The following is a 14,947-nucleotide window of genomic DNA, read 5'->3' as shown; positions in this document are numbered from 1 at the left end:
CTGCTTCTTGCATGGAGTATCAACGCCATAATACATCTATGTGGAGATGGTGAGGACATGCTCTGGACACAAATCCCACTCAAACATCTGTTATTAGATGAAGCGGTTTCATTATAAGCCTTGCGGCCCGTTAAAATTGGAGCGATCCGTCAATCCTCGACACATGCTAATTAGAGATCGTGTTAATCTGCACCTAAATTCAGCTAGTCCGTCGGATTTCATCGGTGTTTATCCTCGTGCAGTATAGATCGACCACTTCAGTCACCTCAGGCTCCACAGCCGGGGCTTCGACTGGCCCATACACGGCCTAGAAAGCACACCCAAACAGACGAGGCTCAATCTGAATACGAGGTTTATTTCTCCCCAAATGGAACCAGGGTCTAGGGTGTCTGCGTCGCCCGTATATTACAGGCATGTCTCCCTCTCGCACCCTTGGCAGCTGAAACCTCCACACCAACCTTTTTTTCCGATTTTCTCTGCTTCAAACCCCGTGAAGTCATTGAAGCCATCCACATACTCACCAAAATGCTACCGTTCCACGCACTTCTTTTCGTGCCCCTGGTGAACGCATGGACATTCCGCACCACCACCCCAGATAACAAAACTGAGATCGCCCGTGGCGAAGCCTTCCAGCCCTGCACGAACGCCACTATCGGCCAGGACCGCCTGTTCACCTGGGATCCCGAAGGCTCAGATCTCTGCGTCTCGATCTACCGCGACACAGAGTGCAAGTCGCGAGGCGGATATTCATGTACTCTATGGAGGAAGAATGCGAGTGCCCCGTTCGAGGCTTTTGATGTTATGCTCGAGAGCGAGATTGTCGCTAAATCCTTGTCCGCCGCGTACTCGGCAACACACACAACCACCACCACCACCACACCCACGCCGGACCCTACTACTACTACTACACCCGTTCACTCCGCCTCTGCAACACCAACTGACCCGGCTGCGGCTGCGACCAGCGACGATGGTGGTTCTTCCGGCTCTTCGCTGTCTGGTGGTGCTATTGCGGGTGTAGTGATTGGTGTCATTGCTGGTGTTGCTATTCTCCTTGCTCTGGCTGTCTTGTATATGAAGAGGAAGAATAAGAATAGTGCGCCGGTTACTGTCGAGCATGGTGGTTATGGGCCCCATGAGGCGGATGCGACGAATTCTTCGATTAGTGGTACTACGGTTATTGCAGAGAAGGGAGGAGACTCGGCTGTGCGTGCTTTCAGACCTCCGCCTGGTTCGCGGGTTGTGGAATTGGTCGGCGATGAGAGGAGTGCTGAGTTGGGTTCGAGTCCGATCAGCGAAATGGATGGACAGACTGCTGTTAAACCATTCAACCGGGTATGACATATCGTGCGGTGATGTGTTGCTGTCGGCGAGCGGATTTTTCTTGAAGAGGACCTTTACTGTTTGACTTAGTGTTTAGTAGCGTTTGATATCTCTGGGCTGGTTTCATGTTTTCACTTACTTTAATCCATCTTGACTGTATTAGCCCTTTCCTTGGAAGGTTCCAGTTTCTCACATATGATGCCATCTCTATTAGGTATCTCTGATTTGAAACCTCTTTGGAATGTGTGTAACTCATCTTTATTGCCTTCGTTCACAGCAGTCATGTTCAGTACTTATAGCGACTCATGCTCCCGGTTCTAATGCTCTTTCCCAGAGGTACCTAACTATACCTATGCGCACGGCTATTCTCAGACTTATATCCCGAGACTCCTCAGGCTCAGGTACCTTCCTCTCTCACACATCCTTGACGTACAATCTACCATATTATTTATGGAACTCAAATATATAATCTTCCCTTAACAGAAGCCGCAGGAACATCCTGCGCCGAGGTAGTCAGCGCAATACATCCAACATCAGCATCCGGTTGCACATCCCCAAGGTATAATTTCGTATCTTGCAAGTTCTTCGACCATTCATCCGAAGACCAAGTAGAAGATCCTGTCACACCCTCAATTTTGTTCCGTAACAGTGCCACACTGACTGATCCTAGTAGTTCTGGGGCAATCGTTACGATGTGAAGATAGGCACCCACAAGTGCAAAGCAGAAAATCACCAGTGAGGAGATAATGAGCACGGCTAGCCAAGGACGATTGCATTTCACAACGTCTTGGTTACGGATGTTTTGGGCAGTAAGTTTGACAGGGCTGTCTTGGATCTCACTGTCCTTCCCCTCAATATCCGTTATATTGAAGGACCCGGTGAATGCCGAGGGACTGATTCCAAGATAAAGCACCGAATTGAACAATTGAGCGAAACGCGTCTCAAAGACTTGTCGGTCTATGGTATCAGGCGCCAGTCGCCAATCACTGTCAAATTTTCCTACCGCGTGGAACGGGTCGACAAAGTACTCGAGAACAGGTTGTAGACCGCCTGTCCCTTCGGCGTGGGGAAACATATTGGTGAGAATATACAGGATTCCTCCCGGGTAGTGAGGTGGTAGCTTTTCGTCTCCAGGGAAAACCACATCCAGAACGGTCCAGTTGCTATGGAAATGAGAGTCCACTGACCGACGCGCGGAGGATAGGTTGCAAGTATTGGTCGAGTCGTGACCATCCAAGCTCCCACATGTCACATTTGCATCGACGTAGGTCGTGGTGAGATCGCATATGGCTCGAGTGATTGGGGAGCGATCCGTGATGGCCCCGGCATAGCCAGGTGCCCATGACTCCCAGATCATTTTTCGAGCGTTACGAGTCCTCGTCATCGATGCATTATTTGATGCTGAGCATGGCTCGGATATGGCGATCTGGAACTGGTTTCCGCCTTGTGAACTCGACCAGCTGCAGTCGTCGTCGTTGCCAGGTGACGGTGCGTCCGGTCCCGTAAAATTTGTGAAGTTGATTTGGCGTATCGTGTCAAAGACGGGACAAGAGAGAGACATGTAGGCGCCTGGGAGGGTGAAGGATGTGCTGCCTGAGTCAGGCAAGCCGCTGACTGGCGTGCCAACAAGAGATGCATACGACATATTGTTACTTGGAGGTACATCCATCCATTCCGTATCGCCTTTGAGGTGCTCGATAATGGGAAATCGCACATTGCTCCATAGATCTTGGTTGCGGGTGGAAAGTAGCGAGGCTGCCGATATGGAAGCAATCATTGGATTTGCTACTATTGTCATAGCCTCCGATAGCCCTTGGCTGAAGCCGTATTGGTATGGCGTGAAAGTGTCCAGAGTGGTCAACTGGACCGCGGTGCCTGGATGACTAGTCACGATGGAAATCACACGGAGAGACGCCTGACTGCCTAACGGAGATAGGCACCACAATAAAACGGTAAATAATGCCATGAGATTCACAGCGCGGAGTCTGATCTGGGTGAGGAAGGCTCCAGTGATTGTCTGACTTCCGAGACATTGCTCGACCAGCCCGATGGTCGCTCCTTGCGGAGTTTGGATGCGCCAAGAGGCAATACTTTTGATGCTGCTGCCCGCAATTGCGGCGAATAGAACGGGAAATACGGTAGGTGCCTTGGATATGAACACAATGTCAGCTAGTGTTTAGGAAACCTCCAAGAGCGGGTGTAAGACCGGGGCAGCTAACTAACATATTGGGAAATCTCATAAAGCTTGGAGCCTATTGATCCTGGACCGGCAGGACTTCCATCGACACGGGAAACCCATATACCAAACACTGCAAAGAGCGATGCCATCACCGCAAGAAGCAAGTCCCATAGTAGCCGCGAGACTCTATCCAGCCGAGATAGCCTGAGCGGCTGTGGTTGGAGTTTCTGCTCGTCTGTGGGGAGATCGATTGATGCAGAATATTGAAACTCCGAAGAATGATCTCGCTCTAGTTGATACTCCTCCACTGGTACGACCCCATACGGAGTGCGCTGTAAGTTCCTCATCTCGCGATGTTCGATTAAGCTCCGTAGCGCCGACATGCGAGGATGCTTGGCTCAAATGGTGAGACCCCAAGTACCAGTTCCGGAGTACTCTGTCCGACATCATGTCGGTGACATCGGCGTTTCTTATAAAGCGGGGGCTAAGAAAACCTGGGCTTTCTCGGGTGGTCACGATGCGAAGCATTAGAGGGCCCGCAATTGGGTGCGGCAAATCCAGTTGCATAGCCGTCAGGGCTAAGCATGCTGGCTGTCTATCATTGCCTATTAATGGCGCAAGCTCGGTGCTTTAGCGCAGTTAGTTGATTGGGTATTGATTAACCCCTCAAACTGGCGGCCCCTGGGCCGGCCCTGGCCCCATACGCGTCAATGCGTCCAGCCCTTTTCGTACCTTGTCACACCAGATCCACAATTCCACATGTTAAGATTTTGATCATAATTCCGGGGACAAGTACATACTGGACCTGAAGACGCTGGCTGTATACAACCTTGTATACAAACGGTGTTCGGATGTAGCTCATTAGTTCTACCTGTAGAACAATCATTAAAGAAACATCAACTTACTAGTCAGTCATTCTATAAATGGCCCCAAAGAAGTAACTAGCCCAGATGACACTAGTCAACTAATTCTTGCAGTAGTAAGGTTAGCTGCATATGCAGATGTACTTCGCCCGAGTGGAATAAGCCAGGGTCTAGGAAGTTGGCCTCAGACCACTCACTCCGAAATATGGGGGGGGCAGTGCCCTGTATCGAAAGTCGTGTTTCACGTGACGCGATTATTAGTCATTTCTGTTTACATTTCCTTTTTCCCGTTCTCCGTTTTAGGTCGTTACGCGCACCGCTTTCACCGTTTCTCATTGTCAACCTTCACCCCTCTCCCTCACACGTGTTTCTTTGGCTCTACTTTATTTGCTATACGTCTTTATAAGAATGGATTCTCAGGATATCTCTTGCAGTTCTTGACGTAGGAGCCGTGCAGTCGATGAGTCTCACGTCAACAAGCAAGGGAAGCGCAACAAAACTTGCATCCGTCATTCAAAGAAACGTTCCTTGGAGGTCGATGACTGGGCGAATTTCATTCAGGTCCTTCGCAATTGGAATGAGCCAGTGAGTAATCTAAACTGACTACGCGAGTAACTTGAAACTGACGACGCCCTTGCTTATAGAACCAACGTGGGATACTGGACGGCAAATACTTATTCGAGTTAGACGCTTTACCAATTGAATTTGGTCCCTCTACGCGTCCAGGAGAATGAATCTCTTCGAGAGGGGATAAATACGGCAATGCGGAAACTCACCGAGGTTATCTGGACGGAAGGAAAATTCGGTTTCACTTATACATTGACAAATGGCGCAGTCTTGTGTTTTGCTTCGAACCGCCAAGCCCGGAGTTTTATGATGAAGTCCACCGCCAGACCACCTATCCTTTCTGGAAATGTGAACAACTGGTTCTGCGACCCGAGTATAAAGCACTGGCTACTATACCAATAGCAGAAGTTGCTGAACCTAACGTCTCTGGAATTGAATCAGAGTCTGACTCTGACTTCGGTCAAAACGACGATGAATCTGAGCCGGAGGGTGAACCAGTCGACGTCCTCGCGATTGGAACGGAGAACGCAGTACAAGAATTTCTTGACCTAATCAAACAGGAACGCGCAAATGGGAATGCAATTTGATCAGGTCAAGAAATTCTTGTACTGCCTTCTCCGTTTCAATCGCGAGGACGTCGACTGGTTCACCCTCTGGCTCAGATTCATCGTCGTTTTGACCGAAGTCAGAGTCAGACTCTGATTCAATTTGCAAAGTTCCTAGTAAGAGCTGCCCCCGCCGCGCACCAAATTCGGGTATTGGTGGAGGAAGTTGGGCAGCTCCGCAATCAGCGGAGTATGCCCCGGACTTGGGGGAGATACCGGCATCCGGCGACCATGTATCTAAAGTAAATTGAACTGGTATTGGTTGCGGTGTATGTAAAGTGACTTGAACTCGGATTTATTGATAAGTTGATAACCGTTTGAACCACGTGATTCACAACCCTGGCTAGGGCATTAAGCACTCTTTGCGCCTGGGTGCGGAACGGCACTAGTATGTTCCGGATAAGACAAGTGGAAGAAAACCTCCATGTCAAGATAGTCCCACACACAATCATACAGACAAACTCATCAGGTGCACCCCATATCTTCCAAGACACTAGATACTACTAGACTTCAACAGACTGGAGTGGACATTAGACCCGTACTGCCCAACGCCGCAAAGGCGGTGGATAGTTATTATGTCGGGTATGGCAGAGGTGCGAGTGAATCCCAATTTGACTGGGTCCCTTCAATTGCACTGTTTCCCGTGGATCATCAGTGACATTCATCACTTGAATCCATCAAAAAGATCCAGAGCGTTCAACTATGCATAAACACTACCGTTAACCGTTTATCGATCGACCAAGCCAGAAGTGTCCTGCGGGCAAATTCGAGGCTGTCAACGTGGAGAGGCCGATGCAGATGTTTTCTTTGGAAAAAGGAATGTTTCCTATCAAGTACCCATATCTAGACAAATTTGGAGCATTCCATTGTCTATCTGTCTTCACCAATATCATCCTCTCGGGCTGCTTGTCATAACTTATAACACAAAATCAGACAATACACCTCACTACGGGCAAGTCACAATACTACCAGTCTCAACACAACAGCCAGGACCTCCACCGCAAGAGCAACCAGTACCAATACTCATATAATCAGAGAACTTCTTTCCGTTCTTATCCTCATAGTCTTGGCAACCGCAGATACTATGAACATAAGATGTTTGATCAGTTTTTTGTCCCATGATTTAATGGAGTGAGGGCTGGGTAGTTGAATCGGCATTATCTTACCTGGCAGTGGACCCATATCCAGGATAGTCCATGTTCTCGTAGAAGTCGGAGATGGACCATTCATCTGACGGGTCGCAAATCAACAGGTTGAACATTCCCGGCTGAGTGTAGATCTTCCTCTCCATAATATCCGAATAAGACCATTTCAAGGTTGTATCAACGTTTGTATCCACCGGTGGAGTATAATTGAATCCTCCAGCCACAAAGCTATTGTAGCTGCCCTGGATAACGTGGTCAATCGTGAAGTTATAAGTTCCGGTGTCCAAGTCCTGACAGTTCACCACCGTTAGTAGATATTCGAGGCCATTTTGAGGTGGTCAACGTATTTGAATCTCACCTTGTAGCCAGGAGGGTCGTCATATGTAAAAATGATATCATAATCACTTATTCTGCACAGAATCAGATCAGTACCTACCCGAGTAATGCGAACGTGGCAAGGGGCTGGATATTTACCCTTGTAAGTAGCACGCGTAACCATCATCGTGATCCACCCAAGCCTGGAGCTTCTCGTTCCACTTGTCTGTATAGCCGTTGACTAGAAAATAATTTAGCAAGTTTCTCCAGTTCTCAGACGATTGAAGAATTAAAAGCCTTACAGGTGCTCTCATCCATTGGATAGCAGTATAGGAAGACCGCGTCCGCGTTCCATAACGTATTGACAATCGTAGCTTCGAAGATCTGTTGAATATGCTGTTGAACTTCAAGCGCACTGATTTGATTCGAAGCCTTTGGACTGATGATAGGAAGATTCCGTTTGTCCAAAAAGACACCATGGTTGAATAAGTCAATCATCTTGTCGCTGCCGCGAACAATAGTGTCTTTCCAGGAGTCTATCCACTGAGTTTGAAGGGCCTCCGACCATGCAGAGGCCGTGCTATAGAATCATCGTCAGTATAAGCTGAAAATACTGTACTTCTTTCGCCACTCCCCAGAAAGATTACTTACAGACTCAAATTGTCGGCTGCGGTCGAATCAACGTCATTGATTGCGTTCAGACCTTCGGTGACCATGCCCCCGAGCAAAGCACCCGCTGCCGTCACCTCGACATTTCCTGTAAGAGTGGTGACAACCACAAGCATTGTACTAATTGCTGTTAAGAACTCTGACCAAAAGAGGCCCATGTCCGGAGGTGGTGGCCAAGTGAAGTCTTTGTACATGGTCTCTGCGATGTTGCTGAAGTTCGAGGGCATATCACCGGTTGCTGCGTAAAGAGCTCGCATAACCTAAAGGAGAGAGAAAAGACATGTCAGTATGAGATACCTCGGTTGGAAAGATTCCACCATTGTTATGATTGAAATTTGGATGGACTCACGCCGTTGAGATTAGAAATTGACAGAGCGGTGCAATACTTCCAACCTGTACCCTCTTCTGTCGTCGTGCAGTCCGGTGCCCGACATGTATCGGAATCGATTCTAGAGCAAGCTGCTATACTTTGTCCCTGGCCCAATGGGTTCATCATCTCCATGACAAAATCGTCGCCGTCATAATTATCCAGGTATGAGGACAATGCAAGAGTGGTTCCTATTTTATCCCAAATCGAGGAGTCGATGATCCCAGCTAAAATTGTGGTACAAGGTCAGCAATCAGTTCTTTCACAACATGAAAATGCAAGAGCACGGTCCACTGATATGGTAATATAAGGGAAAAAGACTTACAGGCACCAACATCCGCACAGCTTGCATCACTTGAGAAATTAGTACCAAGCCCTTCCAATACCATGGGTTTGGTATCGCAGGAGTAGAAAGTCGGGCTTGTCATCTTCTCGCAATAGTCTTCTGGACAGTAACCATATTCGCAGCTGAAGGCACAAAGGCCAGAGTAACTGGTGTCCAAGGTGGAGACTGGGCAGTAGCTGCCAGTGGATGACATCAATGTAGAAACAATTGTACCCTTCTTGGTGCAGGTACACATGGGACCCGGGCAGAAGTTGTACTGGCAACTGAACTCGCACAAATCTTTGTAGTCATCATTGCCAGTGCCAGCAATACAACCCGTAGTGGAAGTCTCGGGGGTACAACTTGGGAAGGAAGATCCGGTGGCTGCACTGAGAGATTTGCACTGGGATTTAAGCGTACTCTCGTCTCCGTCGAGATCCACAGCCCAATCCGTTGTGCCACCAAAGTTGAGACTCTCATACAGTGCTGTTCGGACCGCCTTATTGGCATCACTCATCCAGGCTACCCACTGCGTGTCTCCGAAAACCAGCGTGTCAGAGTAACTATCCGCATCAAAAAAGTAGTCTGAGTCGGACATGGTAGACTGCGCGTAGTAAATCTCCGCATTGCCGAGATATCCAGCGGTATCGGTACAAGAACCCTTCCATGCCCCAGATTCGGGTCCAGTGTAGGTGCACATTGGGTCATAGCACCCTGGCGTTGACATTTGGAAAGATCGGCCATAGCTAGTGACGCCAACCATGATCTTGCTTGAAGCCACACCAGCCTTAGTGATCATTGACAAGCTGTTGATGGTTTCTGTGAGATTCACAGCGGATCGCAGACAATTTCCGGCAGGGCAGCCAATCTGAGCGTTTTTGTTGTCGTAGTCCCATTGTCCATGGAGATCGTAGGTCATGAAAATGATGTAGTCGACGATTTGGCCAATAGCTTGAATTGGGAAACCTTGCAGGTACCAGAACGAGGCAGGGGCAGCAATTGAGATGGACGTTCCAGGCTTAGAGGATTCCAGGAACTGAACCCGCAACTCATCCAAGAACATGAAATAGTTGATACCATCTTCCAAACTGCCAGCTGGAATGAACTTGATATCCGGCTCACTGGGGTATTCCCAATCAAAGTCAACACCATCAAGGTTATACTTCTCCACAAAAGCGACAATGTTGGAGGCAAAAGTAGCACGGTTATCCACAGTCACTGCCTGGCGGAATCTATCGTATGTGTCCGGGTTTGTAGAGAAGTCCCAGCCACCAAATGACAGAATCTTCTTCCAGTTGGTGCCAAGATTGACAAAAGTATTGAACTGTCCTGTGATATCGGACACATTGACTTTGAAATCGGAGGTGATAGTAGCAAATCCGAGATGAACATGGGTATAGTCTTTGGCAGCGATGCTCTCCACGGACGCGCTCAGGCAGGGGCGTGTCTTATCGTAGCCTTCAAAATATGCGACTTTCCTGAATTCTGAAGGGGCATCGGATTTGACAATTGAAGTTCCACAGTTCGAGATGCAGCCGTTTGTGTTATTCTTCGCAGTGCCAGGGGCCCCAGTACTGGATTCAGTGATGGTACAAAACTCGTCCGTTGTGCCACATTGTCCCCAAACGTCACAACAGGCATTTAGTGGGCATTCGTTCAGTGTGGACAAATTTGTGCCAGAGGGCGGGGTTATTGTGCCAGCGACCTGAGGGCCACAGACAGCATTGGCGACCGGAGCGGGCATGGGAGAGGAACCATCGCTGAGGCAGATATAGCCCCCAATTTGAAGATCATTGCAACCGAACCAGCCCCACGTCTCTTTGTTCCATTTTTCAATATCGTCAGCATCTATGTCATAGGCTGCCGACAGACCCTTGCAGGTATCGTCGGGCTGAACGGTATAGGTGTAACAGGTGCCGTTGGAGTACTTTGAAGGTGTATAGTCAGGCAGTGTGCCTGAGGTACAACAGACATGCTGGCCTGGTACCAAGTTGTTGCACCATGTGGTGGAGCCTGAGTTATACTCATAGAACTGAGAGAGGGTGATGCCACAAGTCGTTGCTAGATCACCACATAGCTGGCCGAGTTGAACCTGAGTGGTGGAACAAGTCGATCGAGGGTGCAAAGCGCGAGCAGCATGACTTGCAGAGGGTTGAATTGTGGGGGTGGCAACTTGGTGCGGGACTTGCATAGAGAAGATGATATTCTTCCGGTCTGAAGAGTCTCCAAAAGAAGTCACACAATCGCCATTGGTCCATGATTGAACCGCATGTTGAACCGCAGCAATGTCACCAGTAGCATCAGCAATTATTCCAAATCCATAACGACTACTACGACTTTCATCGCAGAGCTGCAGGAGGAATGTATCGGGCGAGTTGCTTTCCTTCAATGCAGAGACAAATTCCTTCGCAGCAGTATCTACCAGGCCCTGTCTTTGTATCTCAGAGCCAATGTAGATACCAACTGCGGCCTTACCAGATGTGGCAAAGGCAGTGATCTTATTACAGGAGGCCTGTTGCTTGACGTATTTCTCGAGGTCTTGAGTGACAGCAACAATATCTGACACCTCACTTGATGAACGACTTGACTTCGTCTGGGCCACTTGTAAGTTTGCGGTGACGCTCTTGGTGGTACCAGCATAGGCCTCGCATGAGACACTGCGGGCAGAAAGCGCTGTATCATCAGAATTGACAGTACAGGCCCGGATGCTCTTGTGACTGCTCCCACTGGAAAGTGAGTTGAACAGTACAAAGTCAAGCATCATAGTTTCATTGCACCACGATAAACGGTCAACGCTGTGATAAACAGTCCAGTTGCTGGGGTTGGATCCACTTTCACTGCAGCTCAGTGGACAGCGGCTTAGAGCTGCCCGGACAAGTGCAGGGTTGGATTGAAGCACGCCATGGATAGTAGCAGTTGGACTGCTATGGGCGGTTGCGGGCCGCGACAAAGTTGAGATAGGGTGTAAACGAAAGTAATCATCCAATTCCCCAGGCAACGCACTAACCAGCCAGGACTGGCTGGCCAGTGCGGCAAACAGTGGGTAGAATAGATGCATAGGCAATGTAAAGCAGAAATAGAAAAGATTAAATTCACGAATGAATGGATAGAGTGTTGGTTCCAATATTCTATTGAAGCATATACGAGGAAATAGGATTTTTCTTTATACATCGAACATGATAACCCCATTTCATAACCATTGTGACTTCGGCACACCGGCACCTCAAAAATGTCTTTTCCCTAGCTAGAGTTGGAAGCAATTCAGTCCAACTCAATACGAGACGGCGATGAAAATCGAGGCGGCTCGTCGTGTTTGCTCAATTTCCACATTTCATCCTATGCAACCCAGGGACCAAAAGGGAAGGACATAGTATCCATTTGACCTGAGTAAACTGATTCTATTCGTTACTTGCAAGTACTAAGAACGCCTAAGCATCTATATTCCAAGACTCGACCCCAAAACGCTAGCGATTGTTACATCGCTGCGGCATCAGCTCCGCATAGTCCGCTAAGGCAAGTCATTCCAATACATCAGCACTGTGGGACGCCTGATAATGGCATAGGTGGTGCCCACGTTCCTTGAACGCCCCAATAGTATTGTCGTCTCCAGAGGCAACAGAAGTCATGACATATTCCAGCTCAAGTTCAGTTGGACCTACCTAACAGGAACATTTTATCCAATATAAATGCGAGTGTGTCAGGTTTTCTAGCGTGAGATATTCTATACCCTGCAAACTCGGTACAGAGAACGCGTTTCTGCCCCCCGAGGACGACCTGTTGGCTTTGGTGAAAGTGTGAGCTACAGCGGAGGTGAACACGTGATGAGATCTAGAGAAGCCAAGGTATGGCCAAGGGGAACCAATCCAAAATGAATGGATGGATTGATTGAAGAGAAGAAGAGACAAAGCTGAAGCGAGGATACAATGTGTGAATCACTTACGCGACCCGCTAACCTAGCCGTAAGTTATCTAGTCTAGCGTATTTCTACTACCCATAACTATTCCTCGACAGCTTTCTAAAAGCACTACGTACTAAGTCGGACCGCTTTCCCGCGAAAAAATCTCTTTTCCGCCCTACATAGGGTTCTGCCCAGTTCTAGCCACGGTAAATAGCCGGGATATAACGCAATCTAGTTCCTTGCCTTAGCCTGGGGCTATAAGCGGGTAGGCTATGCGGGTAAAATCTTCGGCGTTTCAGATCTCCGTGCATAAAGCTAACAACAATAGAATGCTTGTCATTGCTTGTCATTGCCTGGAGGAAATAAGCAAAGACAGAAGTGCACGGACGTTATGAAGGTTCGCTAAGAGGAGCGAATGATAATGAAGTATCCACTACTATACTGCCGTAAATGAGGCTCAAAAGAGGATCAATCGAAATTTTCAACTCCTAGTCTCCTACCATTTCTGACTTAGTACGTCTCGGTTACACTTCGGAGTTCGGAGGGGAGAGTCATCAGGCGGACTCGATTCCCAAACTTAGGAAGTAAATATTCCTAGTGATTTACGAGATATTTGAAGATTTTCAAAGAAAAGGGTAATCAATTTTCAACAAAAAGAGCGAGATTTGAAGGGCTACTCGTGCATACTATGTCCCACCGGATTGTCGCCAGGGATCAGGATGTTGAACTTAATCTTCCACATAAAGTCACCAGGGCTGCATTCAAATTCAACTCCAGAGCGTAGGAGGCCTCACAGCTTGAAGGCGACTCTACTGTAAATGCGAAGTCCGGGCTAGATCTCGATTGTAACATTGTAACTCTCCGATTTCACGGATGCGACAACGGTACAACTGACCGGCCACTATCATTTATGGCTTCAGACTGGAGTCAGCCCACTATCCCTCGGTAAAAGCGGCATAAAGAATGTACCGTGTTCCTTGGGAAGCATAAAATCCTCTATAAGTATCACTGTGAGGTCTTTGCTCTCAGGAAACTACCATCTCTCACAGATTCAGAAGAGTTTTTGACCTTTGTTTGCAACCATGAGACTTCTTCGATCTCCTTTGGCTGTCATTGTCGGCACCCCACTGGCTGCAAGCTATTTGGTGGCTCCTCCAGGAACTGCTTTCCCAGGCACTATATCGACTTGCAGTGGATGGGTTGCGTACGCCTCGGGCATGACCTGTGCCTCAATTGAAAGCACATATGGCATTACCGCAGCAGAGTTTGCTACTTGGGTGAGTGTTCATTATAGTTATATCTATGTTTGGGTCAATCAACTAACAATTCTAGAACCCGGACTGCGTTTTGGGTGGTTCATGCTCAGTGATTAGTGGCTTCGACTACTGCGTTGAGGTCAATTACGGCACTACTTCTGCTTCTTCCTCCACACCGAGTGCTTCTACTCAGACCACATTTGTCACCTCTACCACTACAACGGCTGGAAATGGAGTATCTACTCCAACTCCAGTTCAGGCTGGAATGGTTGACAACTGTAGCAGTTTCCATATGGTAGTAAGCGACGATACATGCGCTACCATTGCCTCCGCAGCTGGAATTTCCCTGACTGATTTCGCCGACTACAACCCTGGTGTTGGCAGCGGATGTTCTTCCCTCTGGCTTGGGTACTATGTCTGCACTGGTATCGTCGGCGTGACTGCTAGCAAAACTACCATAGCCTCTACTACCACCGCGGGGAATGGAATCACTACTCCAACCCCTACTCAAGCCGGCATGGTCGATAACTGCAACAGCTTCCACATGGTTGACAGTGATGATTCGTGTCAAACTATTGCCACAGCCGCAGGAATTGCTCTGGCTGATTTCTACTCCTGGAACTCCGGTGTTGGCAGTGGTTGCTCTTCTCTCTGGCTTGGCTACTACGTCTGTACTGGTGTGGTCGGATCTACTCCCACGACTACCGCAGCAACTACAACAACCGCTGGCAATGGAATCAGCACCCCCACTCCCACCCAAGCTGGCATGGTCGGTAACTGCAATAGCTTCCATATGGTAGGCAGCGACGATACATGTGCCACCATTGCATCGGAAGCGGGCATCTCCACCACAGACTTTTACTCATGGAACTCTGGTGTTGGTAGCGGCTGCTCTTCACTTTGGCTTGGATATTATGTCTGCACCGGAGTTGTTGGATCCACCCCCACAACAACCGAGAAGCCTACGACTACTTCAACCGGGAATGGGGTTACCACTCCAACTCCTATTCAGCCTGGAATGGTTAGTAACTGTAAGAAATTCCACGAAGTTGTTAGCGGGGACGACTGTCAGGACATTGTCGACCCGGCGGATATTTCTTATGCCCAGTTTGAAGCATGGAACACTCAAGTGGGCAGCAACTGCTCAACATTGTGGTTGGGCTATTACGTTTGTATTGGAATCCTTTAGTTGGATCCAGATATTCCGAGAAGGGACTAGGACTGGGTAAGCTCGTAGTTAGTGAAAATAAAAAACGAACATGGATTTAGTGTTGTTGTCACTTGTTGACCCCTTTCCCTCGATATGACCCTAGTCGAGAAGCATGAATTCCTTACAAACTAGTACAATGCCAAGATCTGCAGCTCGTGTCGAGTACGAGCTCATGCAGTGCAACAGTACCCAATTTGAGTATACCCAAACAGCTACTACTCCCTCTCC

The 14,947-nt window shown here is 48.5% G+C and overlaps 5 protein-coding genes across 5 annotated transcripts; 3 read left to right on the top strand and 2 right to left on the bottom strand.

Moving 5' to 3' along the window:
* Window positions 1-525: 525 nt before the first annotated feature.
* Window positions 526-1,338, top strand: N7515_009234 (uncharacterized protein; the record flags this gene model as incomplete). The annotated part of the gene is made up of 1 exon (XM_056669978.1): window positions 526-1,338. One exon carries the CDS (start codon window positions 526-528, stop codon window positions 1,336-1,338), a length of 813 nt encoding a protein of 270 aa, XP_056517777.1.
* A 439-nt stretch (window positions 1,339-1,777) lies between these two features.
* N7515_009233 (uncharacterized protein) lies at window positions 1,778-3,882 on the bottom strand (the record flags this gene model as incomplete). Its single annotated transcript, XM_056669977.1, has 2 exons — window positions 1,778-3,466; window positions 3,544-3,882. 2 exons carry the CDS (start codon window positions 3,880-3,882, stop codon window positions 1,778-1,780), a joined length of 2,028 nt encoding a protein of 675 aa, XP_056517776.1.
* A 1,057-nt stretch (window positions 3,883-4,939) lies between these two features.
* Window positions 4,940-5,516, top strand: N7515_009232 (uncharacterized protein; the record flags this gene model as incomplete). The annotated part of the gene is made up of 2 exons (XM_056669976.1): window positions 4,940-4,947; window positions 5,198-5,516. 2 exons carry the CDS (start codon window positions 4,940-4,942, stop codon window positions 5,514-5,516), a joined length of 327 nt encoding a protein of 108 aa, XP_056517775.1.
* A 2,125-nt stretch (window positions 5,517-7,641) lies between these two features.
* On the bottom strand, window positions 7,642-11,413 carry N7515_009231 (uncharacterized protein; the record flags this gene model as incomplete). Its single annotated transcript, XM_056669975.1, has 3 exons — window positions 7,642-7,923; window positions 8,013-8,257; window positions 8,356-11,413. The coding sequence occupies 3 exons, from the start codon at window positions 11,411-11,413 to the stop codon at window positions 7,642-7,644; spliced, it is 3,585 nt and encodes a 1,194-aa protein (XP_056517774.1).
* Window positions 11,414-13,335: 1,922 nt separating this feature from the next.
* On the top strand, window positions 13,336-14,698 carry N7515_009230 (LysM peptidoglycan-binding domain-containing protein; the record flags this gene model as incomplete). Its single annotated transcript, XM_056669974.1, has 2 exons — window positions 13,336-13,530; window positions 13,586-14,698. The coding sequence occupies 2 exons, from the start codon at window positions 13,336-13,338 to the stop codon at window positions 14,696-14,698; spliced, it is 1,308 nt and encodes a 435-aa protein (XP_056517773.1).
* Between the last annotated feature and the right edge of the window lie 249 nt (window positions 14,699-14,947).

The sequence above is a fragment of the Penicillium bovifimosum genome, assembly GCF_028826915.1.
Source record: "Penicillium bovifimosum strain IBT 22155 chromosome Unknown utg000007l_segment0_segment0, whole genome shotgun sequence".
Classification (NCBI taxonomy): domain Eukaryota; kingdom Fungi; phylum Ascomycota; class Eurotiomycetes; order Eurotiales; family Aspergillaceae; genus Penicillium; species Penicillium bovifimosum.
Note: the sequence above shows the minus strand (reverse complement) of the source record. Positions and strands in the feature narration are given on the sequence as shown.